This window comes from Rhipicephalus microplus, chromosome 5, assembly GCF_043290135.1.
Source record: "Rhipicephalus microplus isolate Deutch F79 chromosome 5, USDA_Rmic, whole genome shotgun sequence".
NCBI lineage: Eukaryota > Metazoa > Arthropoda > Arachnida > Ixodida > Ixodidae > Rhipicephalus > Rhipicephalus microplus.
The window spans coordinates 30,335,623-30,354,514 of record NC_134704.1 but is presented as its reverse complement, the minus strand read 5'-3'; the positions used below and the strand labels follow the sequence as shown (position 1 = coordinate 30,354,514).

The following is an 18,892-nucleotide window of genomic DNA, read 5'->3' as shown; positions in this document are numbered from 1 at the left end:
TTGCAGGTATAACGTGGTGACAGACAGCACAAGACCGGGTCTATTGCCAGATCATGGGAGAGGCCTTTGCCCTGCAGTGGGCGTGGTCAATCTGATAATGATGATTCTTAAATCACGAATATGTTTTATATATTAATCGCATGCACTATCGTTGAAGCTAGATAGCTTCAAAAATGCATCTCTAAACGTGGTTATGTCATGAAAACGGATCGGTTGAAATTTATTGACCGAGATTATCGCCTTCCGTCATAAAAGACAGGTGACGAGTTTGACAACACTCGAATTACTGATAATGATAATTATGATCATGAGATTCTGAAATTATTGTTTATTGCCTTCAGCAGCCTCACAGAGCGTTATTGTATATCGTACAAGTGCGTTACACACATATGGGGCGCGACGGAGATTATCAAAATGGTATTCCCGACACGTTGCAAGACGTCTGAACGGAGAACAGTTTATCTATCGATGGCGCCGTTGCAGAAAACAAGCACAATCCATGCTTTGTCTGGCAATTCAGTAAATAAAAGAAAACTTAGTATGCATAAATATAGGTGTTCAAACTGTGACTACAACGGCAAGTGTACATAAAGCATGCACTCATAATCAGAGTTCTAGAAAACGGGTTCATTTTAAAGACAATGTCTCGCATTGATTCACCCTGAAAAAAAAAAGGTAGCAATAAATTTAAGAGAACGAAGGTTTATTTGTAAGATGTGTCTCGGGCCTACCTTTCCCGCTTACCCACTCTCCGATCGAAGTGGGAGAGACGACGCCTGCTCCCGTGTCATGCACTTCCTGTAAAAGATGTGTTTAAGACTTAAAGAAACCAATTCACGAAAACCTGAAAAAAAATATTGGCATTTCATGAGGGACCACGAAGCATTAGCAGTCGCCCTTCTTTATACATAGCGCTTTCGCAGCTGTCACATTGAACGCTATACTGAGTATTTTTTGTTGATGGGGCCGAATTGACTTGTTCTTTTTTTTTCTATGTGAGCAAAGTTTTACGTTACGATCATTCGGCATATGCTGAAGCATTCAACAGACTGAGAAGAACATAATGAGATGAACCCTAGCGGTAAGACTCCTAACACGAAGATCTAAACAATGTACCCCTCTTAACGTAAAAAAACAACAACATTGAATCCTCTTATAATGTATCGTGTGTAAATAACATTTTCAGGTCTACTCGGTCATTTTCAACACACTCTTTTTTTCTAGTTTGTCCTGTCTTATTTACAATGTTTTAGAACCATTTCTGCTTCATATGCAAAGTATCATGCCGGCTGTTATCTCCATGCTGGTGAAAATTCTTCAGTACTTGAAGCTTCTCTCATCATCTATTTTTTTATTTTAAGGAAACAATTAAGCCAGTCTTCCAAAATCGCTTGACACATTATTACAATCGCCCATCATCTCCACAAGATGAATGAGAAGGTTTTTTTTTCTTCATTATTTTCTCTGAAGCCGCCGTAAATGCTCCTGGCGCAGTTCTAGAGCTGGTGCCAAATCAACTTTTCTTGCTTGACACGAATTAGCACAACACTTTCCTGCGATGTATCGCGTGGGCATCTCGGAACGTCGGCCGCCCCAAAGAATCATTCGACGCTGTCGTGCGCAGACAGCGTGGGTTTTATTGGTAAGGCGCTTAAGAGAGAGCGCGCGCCAAGGTTTCGACTCGCACTCTCGTCAGTGTGACGCAATCACTCTGCGAGACCCCCCTGTTGTTCTTACCGTTGTAAAGATACAGCGGACCTTTTGAGTGTCACGTCCCGCAGGCTGCTCCAGAACAAACTTCAAGCATCGAAAGCAGCAGTGGCCCGGTGTGCCACTGCTGCTCCACTGATTCTACATGTAGAGTGCACGCATGTAGAGTGCACGCAGGATAATCTATGTTTTTTCTATTTAAACACATGCTCTGTTTTTTCTGTTTTGTACATCTTGTTACTCCCACTCCCCTCTTCAATGCCCATGGCCTTGAGGGTATAATAAATAAATAAATAAATAAATAAATAAATTCTTGCCACGAATTGTGAGATTGTGTGTCAAGGACATCTGAGCTCTGAACTACGGCGTCGTTCATAATTATGTAGAAAGTCTGGGACGTAGAACTTGAACAACTATCATTCCTAACGTAACGACCGTGAAGGTGTTTCGCAATAACGGTGGCCGAGGACTGCAAGTTTTGCATTCTGAGCACTATTTACTTCCCATTGCTACAGCCGAAAACCCGAGGGCAAAGACACGCCGTCGGGATGAGCACGTCATTGCTCTCCATTTTCATATTTTGTTTCGTTCATTGTGACGCTTGTTTTGGATTTTTTAGAATTCACCCAATACAGAGGGTCGCGGGGCTAACGCGGCAATACTTCGCCCTCCCCCTTTCCAGACCCCCTTTGATGAAAGACCGTGCGCAGACGAGTTGCAAAGACTACAAGGCAGCTTTCCTGCGCAACTAAAATGTATGTACAGGGGAGACGCTTCTTGTCCGTGCTGGAACAGTTCGTTTTAACGCATTTTGCGTAAACAAATGAAGAGAGAAGAGTAACCCACGTGCGGGTACACCATTTTTTTTTGACAAGGTATAAGCGGTGATGTTTAAGTTTTCAGTCCTGTGCACGTGTGACTTGGGAGTCCTAGCTTCTTTTCACTACAACCCCGGCCTCCACCAGGTTTACATCGACGTGAAGCTTGGCTTCTCTATCGCCTTTGGCTGGGAGTTGCTTTCACGAAAGCTTATACCACGTTAATCGGGACGACTGACAGTGCAGCATGCGATGTTTGCGACACCGATGAAAATATCGAACACCTTCAGTGCCACAGTCCTCGATTTGCCTCAGACAGACAAGTACTTGCCAACGCAATGCGGCGACTGAATGATCGGCCTCTTTCTGTGCAGGTGCTATTACAGCAGCGTCCACATTCCTCGACAGCCTACAAGGCAATGAAAGCCCTGCTGTGTTTCTTGAGAAAGACAGGTTTGTGTGAACGCCTCTGACATGCGGTGGAGTTCTACACACTGCAGTAAAATTACTGTCAGTCTCTCCTTTTTTTCTTTTTCCTCTCTTCTCTCTTTCTCATCTTTCTTGTCCCCTTCCCTAATCCCCCAGTGTAGGGTAGCTAACTGTCTTTTTGGTTAACCTCCCTGCCTTCTCCCTTTTGTTGCTTTCTTCCTCCTTATTTGTTTTTTTTTTTTTTACGATGCTGCGATCTCCCAGCCGGACCTGATCGAGCCGCGTCAACTCGTCGCTCGAGCCCGGTAGGCTGTCCAAGCCAGAGGGTTCCTGGAATAAGCGACCCTCCCACCTTCACTCACAAGCTTCTTTCAATAAATATTTTCTCTCTCTCTCTCTCTCTTACGATGCTTCAACTTATTCGCAGTTTACCCCTTCCAGCTCGAGTCAGAGTCCTCTACAATGGTAATTCAAAGTTTTAATGTTTTATTTCCACAATCTTCGGCACGAGCTAGAATGGAGCAGGCCCGAATGAACTCGCCTCGCCCAGCCTTGACCCTCTGGCCAACCGAGACCAGACAAACGGCAGCCCTGCCAGGGTTTCCTCTACAGCGCAACGAGCGCGAGATGCGCAACGCTCGTTAAGCGCTTACGAGCGACGCTGCTCTCGCGACGATTCATTAAACCGAACATCTCGCGCGATCGCTCAGAGCCCGGGCTTTGAGAACGGCCGCCGAGGAATAGGAGCCTCCTTCCAGTCTCAAGCCACAGCATCTGCGGTTCTCGTGTCCGGAGCCGAGTATACTATTTATACCGGAACGTTTCGCTTGTCTGCCGACCGAACCGGTGGGAGAACACAAAAGCGTCGTCGTTTGACGACCGGTGCTGCTTTCGTAATCTCCAGCCTCTCACTGATTCAGCGCCCTATTCTGGGACAATAGGGTGGTTGGGAGAGGAGGACCGTCCCTCCTTTAGAACATCTCGTTCTAGACGTGCATCCGTGTGCCGTCCTAGACGTCACAAGAAAGAGGTGTGCTTTGGAATAGGCGTGTTTGAAGAAACAGAGAAGCGTCTGTCAGCGTTCTGTTACACACTAATACAACTGTCGTCTCTTTTTCTTTCTTTTTTGATGGTGTGACAAAAAGACGTTTCTTTAACTAACCCCCGATATGTTAGCTTGGGCACGCGCCTATAGGATGACGTGGTAGATCGCGAACGTGATGTGTAAAACGACTCACTCGTATATGTAAGTTTCTTGCACCTATACCTACACGGCCTGGTCTGGATACACCCACCCTAGTCGGAAAGTCGAATTACATCTCAAAAAAGGTGGCAATACAGGCACGTATTCACTCACGCACAACAGCGCGTATTACACGAAGGTAATTTATAATTCACTAGGCATCTCTCGAGGCTCATGGCGTTTACGATGACGTCACATGTTCATATTGTGGATAAATATGAGTGCGTTGCGTCCCCGATTGGTACACTATACCGCTGGTCTGACTGTCTAACCTAACGCACCAGCCGCAGAGAACTTGGCAAATCACGGGGATAGTTTCCGCGTCGGGACAGGGACGAAGACTCTGGCGAGCTATCAACTTTGCGCGAATTTCGTCAGGCAATCCGAGACATTGCTGTTTCGCCTTCACCGCGCTTATTTTGTTAGTCGTTATTTTTGCAACGCACCTGTTTTCCTGCGTTACCAAACCAGACTCACTTATGGAGTTCGCTCGTGGTATTTCTGGTCTTTCGGTGGGGGAAATCAAGAAGCCAGTCAAGTTTCTTGAAACATGTGGAGTCTGCGTAATCGAGAGACACGCCGGTTGTCGCGCCGCTGGAATCTGAACAGTCAGAGGCGTTGCAGCACCGAAACATAAAAGAGCGCCAACGGCAGCTTGGCGGTCGATTATCGGGATGATCTATATACGCTATGTCTATTCGGAGCGTCTTGTCTGTACAAATTGTTGGCAGTTCGCTCTTGTAGTCATTGTATCTGACTTAAATGTCCAAGAAAGAATGTAAAATCTGTGCGGAACGAAACGCGCAGTTCGGTCACAGCACAAGCTGGAAGAAGGACTTTCTGATAGTCCATTGGAATCTTTTGGAGCAACTATTACAAGTACACTTGCAAGGTAGCCGCTGCATCACAAAGCGTCAGAATTTTGGGGAAGTGGGAAAACACAGACTGTACCATTATTCGTAATTCTGCGGGGAAGCGAGTTATCTGCTGATTGATTGATATGTGAGGTCTAACGTCCCAAAACCACCATATGATTACGATAGACGCAGTAGTGGAGGGCTCCGGAAATATCGACCACCTGGGTTTGTTTAACGTGCACCCAAATCTGAGCACACGGCCCTACAGCGTTTTTGCCTCCATCGAAAATGCAGCCGCCGCAGCCGGGATTCGATCCCGCGACCTGCGGGTAAGCAGCCGAGTACCTTGGCCACTAGGCCACCGCGGCGGGGCGCGAGTTATCTGCTGCACATCTGTAAGGAATCATATGCGCTTTTTTGCAGCGGCTAATGAGAATGGAGTTTTATAGTTCAGCCTTTTGAATTGAGTGGGAAGGTTTATACAACACACCCGCTGTAAAATTCGCGTTGTGCGATGCCTGGTTGTTATTATACTTTTCTACCATGATATATTAATGTTTAAAAAAAATTACCCGATTCCTTGAGTGACATGACGCCTCTAAACTGGTGTTTTACGAAGGACATTCAAGCACCGGTGCGGCTCTGTGGTATAATACTCGACTGTATTGCAGTGTACAGGGTAGCCAGCCGGTCTGAGAACTGGCTAACCTCCCTGTCCTTCCTCTTTCAATCCTCCTTGTATTGCAGTGGGCCCGGGTTCGAATACAATTTAATCCAAGATATTTTTTTCCTCATTTCGCGTGATCGCGGTTCTGAATACCGGAGGCGGCGGACAGCTACGCCACTAAATTACTTGTTATCTCAAAACTGCTTTCGCTGTAAAAGTAGCTAAAACTTTTATGTGGACCTGACGTGCTGTTTATTCAAGGTCGTACATACAGACATACATATATACATGTAGTCATCATCAAAAACTAGATACCACTAGGTAAAAAAAAACTTAAAAATTTTCAGCTTTGAGTGACTTTATCCGGTGGAACTGCATGGTTCATGTTGTCATCTCGTTTTAGAATAGGCCGAAAGCATAAATTAAAGTCTGTCTTGTAAGGCATCCGAAATATCCGGCTTTTTTGTGTGTCTTGGTGTCCTTAAACATTTTACGCTAATACATACATACATACATACATACATACATACATACATACATACATACATACATACATACATACATACATACATACATACATACATACATACATACATACATACATACATACATACATACATACATACATACATACATACATACATACAGACACATACATACATACATACATACATACATACATACATACATACATACATACATACATACATACATACATACATACATACATACATACATACATACATACATACATACATACATACATACATACATACATACATACATACATACATACATACATACATACATACATACGAATGATTCACCCACTGTACTTGCTTGTCACTACTTCGCTTTTTTTTGATGCGTTGAATTCGTAAAATACAGAATACCTCCTCACTCTGCTCCCGAGTCCATCAGGTAGCCGCAGCTGCTCCAAAGTTTCACAAGAAAGGAAGTTTTAATTGTTTCTAATAACTTTCACTGGTTCTGTATACCAATCACTCACAACACTCACAACATAAACAGTAAATTATATTTGTGTGTCACAAGACACGGCGATAGCATCTGGCAGTGTTGTGCTCTGAAAAATATTTCCTTAAAGGCATTATCAGCATATCTAACATCCATGATTTATTACTTGTTCGCAAAATTTCATCGACGGCTTTGTAGAATGTCGTCGATAACTTGAAATTGAACTATCATCTGTTTTTCCGTCTTATGTTACGAGTACCACACTTCACCACTTCACGTTACATTAGCCTTGGCTGCATCGTGCAAAACCTGCGCTGAAGGCGAAGTGAAGTTTGATCATTTTGGTTGCTTAAGCGAGCTACAGCTGTGTCTGGATGCATTATTGTCAAACGAATTCATTCTACATGCGAATTGCATGCTGCAGTCATTGAGTATCACTACGAGAAAAACATGATGTTGCAATTGAGCAAATTGGTGAACTTCAGAGCAAAGTTGGAAGGAAACTACGCCTGATTTGTTGTGGAGCGTATATTTGAGTAATGATAAAGCTAATCGCATTGTTTTTAGTTGAACTTAATAACATCAATAGAGATGGAAGGTAACGCCTAGTCACGCGAAATTATGGGCGCCACGGCGATAAGGAAATGTATGAATCAGCTGATGAGGTCACAGTGACAAGCACCTGCAATTTAATGTCGCTGGAAGGACCAGCAACGGAGATAAAAATTTAATATTCTAACCCTGTATACGTTCCTTAATTTAGGTGGAGGGAATATAAAACGCAGTAAAGTGTGCAGGGGAAACTAACAAGAGTGTACTATTGATTCTTGCGCTAAATTCTGGTATTATACAATGCCAGGCTTTACGTTTATTCTCAGATGTTAACACTAAGAAGCCAGAAATTAAAGAAGCCAAAAGTGGACGTATTGTGGCTGCTGAATGATGTATTTATCGCCATGAATAGATAGCCAGTATTGCTAGTAAAACTAGAGAGACGTTAGGTCCAGCAAGTTGCAGCTGACACACGTTCTTAACACTTCATTTATCCCTCAGAGGGAGTGCCTGCAGTGATTCACGGCATGAACGCGCCGACGTGACGTCAAAGCGAGACCGCTCGTCTCAGTCATCCCCACAACAAACCATGCCACAGGCTTGCTTTATTATTGTTTTCTTTCGTATCCTTCCCTTCAGTTTACCGACACACTATACGCGTTCGCCGTTCGGCTTGCTCTTTTCGAACTGCATAACTCAGCTCCGGCAACCCCCGGTTTCAGTAGAACTGTGCATCGTTGGAAGAGCTGAAGCTGGCGGGAGCTAATCATTCACGAAGTCGTTAGGGCATGATACCCGTTAGCGACCGCACCTTGCGGTTGTATGATTGTCATCAAGACAGTTAAATATACCCGACCAGTGTTATAGCCAGTTCTTAAACAATTTCGCAGCTAGAGAGTATGGAAAACAAAGGCTATTGATAATCTAACGTCCGAGCTAGCCTTCACAGTGCTGCACCGTATTATTGAGCGGGGGAGAGTACGGCATCGCTCGCCATGGTGCGTGTTCCGTGGAAAGCCGAACCGTCCTGTGCCTAGGGATGCCGTCATTGGCTAATTTCTATCGCGGCCCCGTTATGGGGGCGCTTGTGACATCATCGCCGACCAATCGCGTGGCTCCGCGCGGACCCCGGGCGCTGACAGCGGCCCGTGAGGACTGGGTATTTTTAGGAGGCCCGCAGGCACCTTGGCCGCAGCGCATCCCAACACTGTGCCCAGTCGGAGTCCAGTGCTCGCCCCGAACGCACCGAGGAACAGCTCCTTCGCTTAGCACACGCTACCAATACACAACACACAAGCCATGGCTAACCGCGGACCCGCCTACGGACTCAGCGCCCAAGTGCAGAACAAGGTGAGCCTACGCGTACGATGCTGTGACGATGGACTATGCCGTGCGCGTCGTACACGAAGAAAGCGGCTAAGGCCTTTCGGATTACGAAAGTTCTTCGGCGACTTGTGTCTGCGTCCACTCTTCGGCGATGCGACTTATGGTGAATTCGGAGAAAAGAGGCGGGGGATATCGATGAAAGTGGGGAAACTGTCAAGAGACGTAAAGGTTGCGTCAAACCGAGTGTAAACAGTGATGGGGCGTGGCATCTTCGTGAAGCATAGGGAAGACTGGCTATATACTCATACGATGGAAGCGTAGTTTGAATCTAACGGTTTCGTGCAAACGCGAGCTCCTTGTTGTCACGCTCTCTTAAGAGACACGGATACGGCACGCCCTGTTAATATATCCGAATGCAAGAGAAACTACAAGTTTAATGGTGGTCATGTGATCTATAGGATGAGTTGAGGATAAACGTTCTGAACGACACGAAGTGGCAGCCTACTTAAGGTACATGTTTCATTCCAAACAATGCGAAGGAAAAGCTATGACACGTGGATTATCGCATTATCTGCATTAAGGAACGTCGAGCTATTGCATATACATCGCAATCAACGTATCTGGACGAAAGCAAACGCGAAGCTATCTTTTTCTAACCCGTTCTTGATTGTTCTAAGATAAAAAAAAAGTGTTGTCGCCATTCGTATTTGGAAGAAAGTAACTTCACTTACAATGTCAATTTTACGCCGCAATTGTGAAAGCCGACGGCGGCTCGCCAGACACGTCGTCACAAAATATGGCTGACTGCCCGAAATTCCCCAGACGGTGTCAAACTGGAAAGCGCAACGGCGAAATTTTTTTTTCTCGAATTTCTAAAATTAGCGTCTACATTAGCCGGTCACCAAAATTGGCAGCGTGCGCCCAAGACCGCCCAGGCGACGCCTTCCGCCGCCCACGCCAAGAATAGCAACATGTCGGCGAGACCGTGCCAGCTGACACTTCATCGCTGACCGAAAAATTGGACCAAAATGGCGACGCCACGAGCTCAAAAGGCCTTCCGCATTGCTCGGTCCATAGTTTTTTTTTTTCTCGAGATATATGAGCGAAAGCTGTGTTTACAAGCTGACAAGAACAACGCGCTGACAGCCACGACATTCGATGCTGTCAAAGTTGACACAAGCTTTGGAGACTGTTTTAACAGCGTTTCTCGCCAAGAGTTCTTGGCACTAGGGTAAAGAGCATGCTGAAGAATGAGAAGTTGATGGGTTCAAGCTAAAATGACGGCCACTCCAAACATCTAGCAAATAGGAGACGGCATGCTCCCACGGACCAGTTCGAATACGAGAGCTGCTCAAGGAACGTGAACTCCAGATATTTTCATTCAATAGAGGCGTAGTTCAATACACGAGCTTACGTAGAATGGGATGCTACAAAAAGCACATGAAGGGTCGCTAGTCCTCATGCTAACGAGTGTTAAGCAGATTAGCATAAAGGCGCCACAGCTTCATCAAAAGGTTCACGACGCAGATGGCAGATGGCATGAGCTTTGCCCTTCGTATGTCAGTTTCAATAAGTCGATTCCGAACTTATTGCACCGACTTCCCGCTATACCGCTTCCCTTCACACCGATGAATCATTTTGATCGTATGAAAACTTGTTCTTCTAAAAGCTCGGAAGAGCGTACAATGTCACCCGCGTCGTTCGGACAACACCAGCTACAGATTCCAGGTATTTTATCATTATCAGTGTACTTGTATTCAGTGTTTCAATGTGACCGATTGTAGTGAGCACAGGCGTGCTCAGGGTTATTCGTTAGGGAGGGCCATGTTTAGGACGTGGTCCTCATGATAGAGTGCCTTTGGTCACGAACTTTCTAGCGATAACGGTGGTAAGGAATAGTTCTTGGAATCTTAACATTTGAGGTACTGGGCCATCATTATTGTTGAAAACCTGCACGGCCATTACCCTGCACATTAAAAGATGACAGTGCAAGTCCGACTGGATAAGAATAGAAGACAGACTTAGCGGACCCCCCCCCCCCCCCTCTTCTTGTGCGTACAGCTATGTCAATGTGTCAATACACTGCATAAAAGCTACTGTTTTGCGTAACATGCCAGGGGATCGAGAAGTCATTTTAAGTGGAAATAATGGCATTGCAGATCGCTGGCAAGCGTGACCCAGCTCTGGAGGAGAGCATCATGCAGTGGATGGCCGCCATCCTCGGACAGCCCCTGCCGAACGGTGACTTTGGTGACATCCTCCGCGATGGCGTTGTCCTCTGCAAGTGAGTGGCCATTTTTTTACTACCATTTCTACGCACCCGAGCGTCTCAAAGAGACACGAAAGAAAAAAAAATTAATTGAAAAGGCTTAAAATGTCATTCTACAGAACATTTACTTTTCATTTCTGGTACGTTATATTCTAATCCTATTGTATATGCATTCAATAAAACAACGTTACTAATCTTGACATCTTAATCATTCATTTATCATTGAACATTCATCAGTATCGTTATAACTAAGACGCTGCGCGTCTAGACAGCCGAAATCAATAGGTCAACCCCACCGATTAGCAGAAAAGGCCAATCACGCCACGAACACCGAATGCATAACAGAGGCGCTTCGCGAAAACTTGTCACACGTCGCGTGAGACGTAGTTAAAACGTACTGTTACGCACTTCTTTTCAAGCCCGGAGACATAATTCTATACGGCCCCTCTCGCGCTTCAATACAAACAAATGTATGTCAGTGGCAAAGTGAGAACCACACGGTGTGCGAGACTCGAAGGTTACAGAGCAAGGAGGCTCCTCATACTGCCTGAAAACACCGAGAAAGGACAAAAAGGCAGGGCACCCAAATGTACCTGTCACGCCAGCGTACTACCACAGGCGTAATAGGCACACGACCCGTAGGAACGATAGACAAGAACATTGGCGTATGTGATTGAGGGCAAGTGTACCCATTCGATAACTATAGTTAACTATCTAACTCTGACAAAAATAACGGCGATAGTTTGAAAGTGTTCTGCGATAAGGGAATTATGAGGTTTTGTTTTTTTTAATATAGAACACCTTCCGCAAACTCATGTTGGAAGACGACGAATGAGGTCATCCTGTCAAGAATTAGCACTAGTGCGGCTGCAGTATCGCCACACAATGTGTTTTGCTCAGTTTCAAAACTAAGGCGACGTGCACGAGAATTTTCGTTTTGCGCATCGGCACAAACGTGGCCGTGACATCGGCGAGCGCGCTGGCAACCTCGTAGTTAGCAGCGAAACCACCTATTTATTCGTAAGTTGCGGTTGTTATTAGCGTATATATAGAACCCTAGATAAAGAAGAAACTAGAATGAGCGATTCGCATGCTAGTCGATGTAGGGTGAAGTAGTTAATCGCTAATGAGCGTGCGAATTCTCACTCGCTGTTCCTTTTTATGGCTGCGAATTAAGGCGGGTCTTTTCTAGCCAGGACAAACACTGTGCCACATACAAACTACACGACTTCCTTTCATTATTAGAACTACGAAACCCGTCCATGCCTTGCGTAGTGTAGCACCTCAGGGTGTATAGGGATGGCTTGCTGCTCTCCCATAGTTGAGTACCAAGTACTCGAAATCGGTAAACATTTTTTCGAACCCCCCCCCCCCCCCATGTTCTTATTTTAAGGACAGTTTACTGCTCTCATAGTTGAGTACCAAGCACTCAAAATCGTTAAACATCTTTTCTAAACCCCATAAAGTGTGAGGCCCACGGTACATATAAACGCAGAATATGACGTAGACGAAAAAGATAACTAGCCGCTTGCAGGAACCGAACCTGCGACCTTCACATAACGCGTCCGGTGCTCTACCAACGACTTCACTTCTAATTTGTTTTAGCCTGATGAACAAGCTGATGCCCGGCTGCATCCCCAAGATCAACACCTCCGGTGGCCAGTTCAAGCTCATGGAGAACATCACCCACTTCCAGAACGCCGCCAAGGCCTGGGGTGTGCCCGAGATCGACGTCTTCCAGACCGTTGACCTCTGGGAGAAGAGGAACATCCCCCAGGTCGCCCAGTGCCTGATGGCCGTCGGCCGCGCCGTAAGTATTAAAGCGAAAGCTCTTATGTCTCATGCTCACGTTTGTCCGTCCGTCCGTGCCCTCGCATGGTGCCAAGTGGCCGCAGGGGCGCGCCAACGGAGCCGGTCACGTCGAACTCTTCTACAGCGTTCGCATAGCGTCGCTGTGTCCAGTCATGCAAGAAGGGAGACGCGCGCATGAAATCCTATTCTGACCGACCCCATCTCGTTGGGACAGGCATTCGCCGAACACACTTTGGAGTTAACAAAGTGTCCTTCAATTTTTTAGATGCGAAAGCATCTTATACTCGCGCCTTGTAGTGCGCCGTCCGCACCGCTTCTCGAACATTCGACAGCTGACGCGCGCGCATGCGCCGTCGCGCCGTCGCCCACTCTTCCACCATCTGTGCATCCCTTCCTCCTCTACACACCGCGCGCGCTTCACTCCTCCACCATCTGTGCACCCTTCCTCCTCTACGCACCGCGTTCGACATCTACAATTCTCCTGATTCTCCAGTGGACGCGCATGTGGCGTCGCGCTTCGAGAACATTCAACAGCTGACAGTGCATGCGCCGTCGTGCTGTATATATACTCAAGGTCGGCGCTCGCTCGCTCAGTTGCCGCTCGTCGGTTGGTTTGTACGGCGCGTCGACGTCCAAGGTCACGGTGAAATGAATTCCAACGAATCCACAAACACAATGATCGACGTCCCTTCGACCAGCGCCGCCCTTTCGCATACGTGTGTACGTGTTCACTCATTTAACACCCCCTCCTACAACCACGTTAACCAATTTAGCCATCGACCCAAGTAAGTCGCAATTTAACACCCCATTTCACAACCACGTTAACCAATTTAGCCATCGACCCAAGTAAGTCGCACTTTAACACCCCGTTAACCAATTATATGCTCCGCATCCTCCTCAGTGTTCCCCCGAGGGAAGCTGCGGGCAATTTTTTTTCACCAATCCGTTTTAGTGCATTAAGCCATGACGCATCCGTCTTTGCCCTGCCGGGAATGTCGCGTAAGGAGGCGTTAGCGTCTGTGTGCACGCAGTTTGTTTTAGTTACCCCGGTTGTCTCGAATACCCCAGCGAAGCCCCCCCCCCCCCCACACACACACCAGAATGGTAAGGGGTAGAACAGGAGGGTGAAAATGGGCGATTGCACCAAAAGATGCAAAGTACAGAAGTCATTCAAGCTCAGGAGTCTTAGGTACGAAAACTGCAACATGAATATTGGGACCACCCTGCATCTGAACCTGCATCCAAAAATGTGCACACGGGCATTTTTTAAGCATGACTATCAGCAAAGTTAAATTCAGTAACCGTCCGGCCGGGAATCGTATCTGCGACCTCTTGCTTAGCAGTCCAATGCCACAGCTATACTAACCCACTTCTTCGCGTCTCATCTGAGAATCGGACAATGCAAGCCTGTAAAGGGCTCGCTGTTGCTTAACTAGGTCATAATGTAAGGTATAATATGCGACATCGCTCTTGAAAACCGCGACGCCGAGAAAGAAACGAAAGCTGGACAACGAAAGTGTTTCTCTTATCGGCCTGCTATTATGGCATGTACGAAAATCCAGCAAAAGAAAAAGAAGGAGCGACGGCACGTTGTTCAAGACTATCTTAGCTATATGATAGCTTATCACTGCCGTTGCGACAGACTGTGTCAGCGGGGAAAAGGAAGCGACGAATGTCTCGCCATGCACGCATATGAACTCACTTACAAAAGACCATGAACAAATATACTTCTTGGCATGATAAGCAATGAGCTACTTGTACTATAGCGTGCTTATAAACTTAAAAATGTTGAGAGACATTTGAAAAATGCTTTGAATTGAGTACAGCGTCATTTAAGAGAGAATAACAATATGAATTTCAGCCAGGTTCACCAGCCTAAAAACATAAGAACTGTTATTGCCTCATCGATCTGAACACAACTTTCCAAACATCGTCCTTACATCACCTAAACAACGGAAGCTACATTTTGGCATAAGGTTCGCAATACGCGCAGTGAGATTTAGTGAGCGAGTGAGAGAGATATGCGTAGTGAGAAACAGAGCTGTGTTTTATGAAGAATAAAATGCGTAAATGTGAGGTCCTTATTGTCACTGACGCGCGCTTTACTAATAGGAAAAAAATATTAAGCCATAAAGCTACCTCTACGATTACCGTTAGCACATCGAACAGGTCGCACGATTCCGTGTACCAGTGACTAAGGGTGTGGTCAGAAATTCTGTTCAGGAGGCTGTCCGATTTCGCTTTTTGTATGTTCTTGCCTGTGCTCGTACGTGTAAGCATTTCGGAGGCCGGGTGCTGTTTGAGCTCCCCACAACACACACCCCTGGCGATGTCACTGCCTGTGATAAACATTCTGGCTGTATCACTTCTCTTGTTTGATTCAGGATAAAGGAAGGCAGACATTTTGAGACAGGCACAAGCGAAGAGACTAAGGTTGCACGGCGGGCTTGTTGGTTATCCGCAGCGTCCGATGTATAGCGCATTCAGGATGGGACAGAGCAAGAGACAAATAACATACACTAGCACTTTGTGTATGTGTGTTATGTTGCCCTTTCTCTGTGCCGTCCTGGATGTGCTGTACATCGGATACAGAGTAAGACACCAAGATCATGGTTGTGTCCGCGTCTGGGGTTGCGGCTTGTGCGTTTGGTTTATGGTTATAAGAGGGCTCAATTCAGATGGACACTATACAGAAAAGGTGCGACAACAGCGTTGTTGTGCCTTCTTCATTTTTAGTCTGTATGAAGTTTGCACTTTTTTTCTCCTCTTATAAATCCACGTCTGAACGCTGTGAATCCGTACCACGACTTCATGGGTCCGTACCAACTATCTCAACTTTCTGTATTCCGAAACACTGCGCTAACACCTTTATATGTGTGTCCATTCGTCTCATGGCTGTAACCTTGTTGCGCAGTGCTACATGCACCCCGAGTACCGGGGACCCTGCCTCGGACCCAAGCCCGCCGAGGAGCAGAAGCGCGAGTGGACGCAGGAGCAGCTGCGGGCCGGCGAGGGCATCATCAACCTGCAGTACGGCTCCAACAAGGGCGCCACCCAGAGCGGTCAGAACTTCGGCAACACCCGGCACATGTGAAGCGCTCGCCAGAACTTCCCCGACCTGCACGCACGCTTCTCGACACACGCAACAACAAAAGATCACGTGTCATCTTACGCTTGCCGCCAAGCTGCTGCCCCAAGTCGTCGACGAAGAAGAAGATACAAAGCATCCGCGTGAAAGCCTGATGCAACCGTTTAAGGAACTGTACACATTACTAAGTTATTGTTTTAAAAAATGGCACTTTTATCTCGACATTTCCTGTGCGCCTTTACTTTCTCTTCCTTTTCTCCTGTCAACGGTTTGAACACAAACCAAAATTCACGCTGAAACTCGAATAGACTCGTCCCTGTAGCTTTGACGTCCATCTGCAGGGAATTCGGCGATGGACTAAAATTCATAACGGGGGTCTCGTAAGCCCCCTTGGTATGTCCATTTGTCTTTATGCAATCGAGCTATAAAAAAAAAAACCCAGTCCACTCAACACCCTTTCTTTCTGCCCTCTTTCTTTCGTATGCACCTTGCAGCATACTCACAAGTGCTGTAAACATTGATAACGTCCAGAGTTGTTATCAGATACGACCACAGCTGCCCCTCCGCTGCTATCCTAACTTCCTGTTCCCTAGCAATGCTGTGCGTCACAAATCTTTCCGACGTTGAAGCCATGCGAAGATGAACCCTTGATTTGGAATGCCCGATTAAGGAGCATGGCTGGAGTTTCTCCCTTTTTTCTATTAATTATTCGTCCATTAAGACGACTGCGCGAGGGAAGTTCAGTCCTGCTCCTTCGCCGAGTATTTTTGTACGTGACAGGTCACGCGAATGGTTTAAATAAATCATTGAGTATGACTGGTTAAGTCCATGCTTCAGCCTCGTTGTCTCGGCTTTTGCGGTACTTTGATATTATGTCATTGACCAATGGAGCAGTGATAATCAGTTTATTACGGAGAGCTTCTACTTTCTAATGACACGTGTTGCTCTTCTCTTCGTGAGTTTTTCGAGTACTCTCTCGCCAATGTTTCTTTTTTAACGCAAAAGTGTTTTATACCTGGTTCTGCCGAAAGTTGAGGCGCGTCATTTCCGTCACGGAAGTGATGTCAATAAAAGGACACATTGGTTGCTCAGAAGAAAACTAAAAAAAATTGAGCAACCCGACCGAGACGAACCTCTGACTGCTCTACACCGCGACATAGATACGCATACGCTGAGGACTTTCGTGTCAGCCCAATAGCAGCATGCTGTGGCAGTTCTATTTCGTTGCATCAAGCGCAGCCTCACGTTCACGTTCTCTTTACGTGTTATGAATGATTCCTCTAAACAGTGAACAGAAAGAGAGCCGGAGAAATTGATGGATTATCGACGTAAGATGATAACTCGTACCTGTCTAGGAAGCTCCTCGCTTTCTCAAAGGAACAATGGCAGTGGTGGTATATATACTTCTTGCGGTGAAAGCATTAGGGCGTCTTTGTATCAGGGGGTGATTCTGTTGAGAACATAGGAATTATTTACCACACCTGTAATGATGATACTATAGGCGAACAGCACAGGCGTAGAGCCCTCCCGTACTTCCCTTTCGTAATGTTATTTCCACAGAAGATGTCTGATTTCGCACGCACCTTTTGCGTTTACATGTGAGTATGTTTAAGAAAGATGTTTCATGTGGGGGGCACAGGAAACAAAGTACTATAAATTGTCTCTCATTCTCGTGAATACATATGTTTTACTTCACACGAAAACAGCGCAAGAAGACCGAAGATCAACTCGCCCAAGCAACCCCTTTAGCTACATATACGTTTGTTTACGTGATGAAATCCACATTTCTTTTTCGCAATTCCATGACGCATGTGCGTTTCTCCTAGGGGCAAAGTAGCAAACCACCTTTTCATCTCATAGGTGTTTTCTTTCTGGCAATAACTATTGTACTGGCCCCTGCGAAAACGCCGCAGGGAAGCACACACACACACAAAAAAAAACACAGCGCGTGTTCAATCACGGTCGCGGTGCACTTACGGTGTAGGTGAAATGCTGGACGTCCATGTACGTGTATTTGAATGCACGTTAGGAACACCATATGTGGTCGAACATACGCGAAGCCCACCTCTACGGCGAGCCTCGTACTCATAGTTTCAGCATTTTGAAACCACTGAAATTATTATTACACAGCATAATATTCTTACTCGTAGGATCATATTCACGCATCTCCGAAAATCAGGATTAGATCTGCCGGCTACCTACAACACACTAATCCTAATCCGAATATTACTATCGCGCGTGGTCAGTCTTTCCAGCGTGCCCTCAATGACTTTATACGCAACAGCTCGGCCAATACCTTGGACTCAATTCTTGAGCGCTGATTTTTGCTCATTCTCGGTGACACTTCTTTAGTGAGATTTGACGAGACTGTTATAGTATTAAAAAAAGGCTAAATAGACAGGATGAAGCATAGCCATGGTACCGTGGTTTGCGTCTTTTTCTCATTTTGTCTTTTTAGTCCTGTTTATTCGTGCACCAACAGCCTGAGTCAACCTTCATTGGGTCGGACCGATCCCAACATTGCTTTAAGGGTATCCAGGTGGCCATGAAGAAATTTTACGATAACGAACCACCGAGGACCACTGGTCTATTTCAAGAATGGTTTGCTTTCAATATTAACTCCAGAAAAGCTAGGAACGGAAGGCAGGCCGTTGTGGAAAGGACGTCCGCTTAGTTTGTGCGATATAAGCGTGCGATTTTGTTGTGCTATTCGCAATCCGTTCATGATCAAGTTTGCTTTTTGGGACTATAGGACATGGCGACAAGGATGCCAAAGCAATACTTTACCACGGCGAGACGAAATAGAAGACGCTTTTTTTTTTCAGTCTACTGATGTGCTGAGAAATGAGAAGCGCCTGAAATAATAGAAAATTGGCCACATGGACTTCTATAGGTTGCTGCCTTTCAGAAAATGTACAATGCACACTTCATAAAGACCTGAAATTCGCACCCCAGGCACACTTCAAGACGATAGAGTTGTTAAGAATGGTGCGCATAGAAATATTCCCGGAGAAAAGAAAAACGACAGTATTTCTCAAAGTGTTCATTGTATCTCGAAGAATTTTTAAAGACGCGCGGATTTGTAGTAAGGACCCTGTTCGATTCCAGAAAAGTAGCTACCTGCAACTTTCACTTTCAGACAGAAC

At 46.0% G+C, this 18,892-nt stretch overlaps 1 protein-coding gene across 1 annotated transcript in view; it reads left to right on the top strand.

Annotated features, from left to right (window-relative positions):
• Nucleotides 1-8,429: 8,429 nt before the first annotated feature.
• LOC119173938 (uncharacterized) overlaps nucleotides 8,430-18,892 on the top strand; it is a 44,052-nt gene continuing 33,589 nt past the window's right edge. Inside the window, exons 1-4 of the mRNA XM_075894301.1 lie at nucleotides 8,430-8,601; nucleotides 10,737-10,861; nucleotides 12,452-12,656; nucleotides 15,573-15,748. Of these exons, the coding sequence (XP_075750416.1) occupies nucleotides 8,551-8,601; nucleotides 10,737-10,861; nucleotides 12,452-12,656; nucleotides 15,573-15,748 (557 nt within the window). The 5' untranslated portion in view covers nucleotides 8,430-8,550. The remainder of the gene's footprint in view (nucleotides 8,602-10,736; nucleotides 10,862-12,451; nucleotides 12,657-15,572; nucleotides 15,749-18,892) is intronic.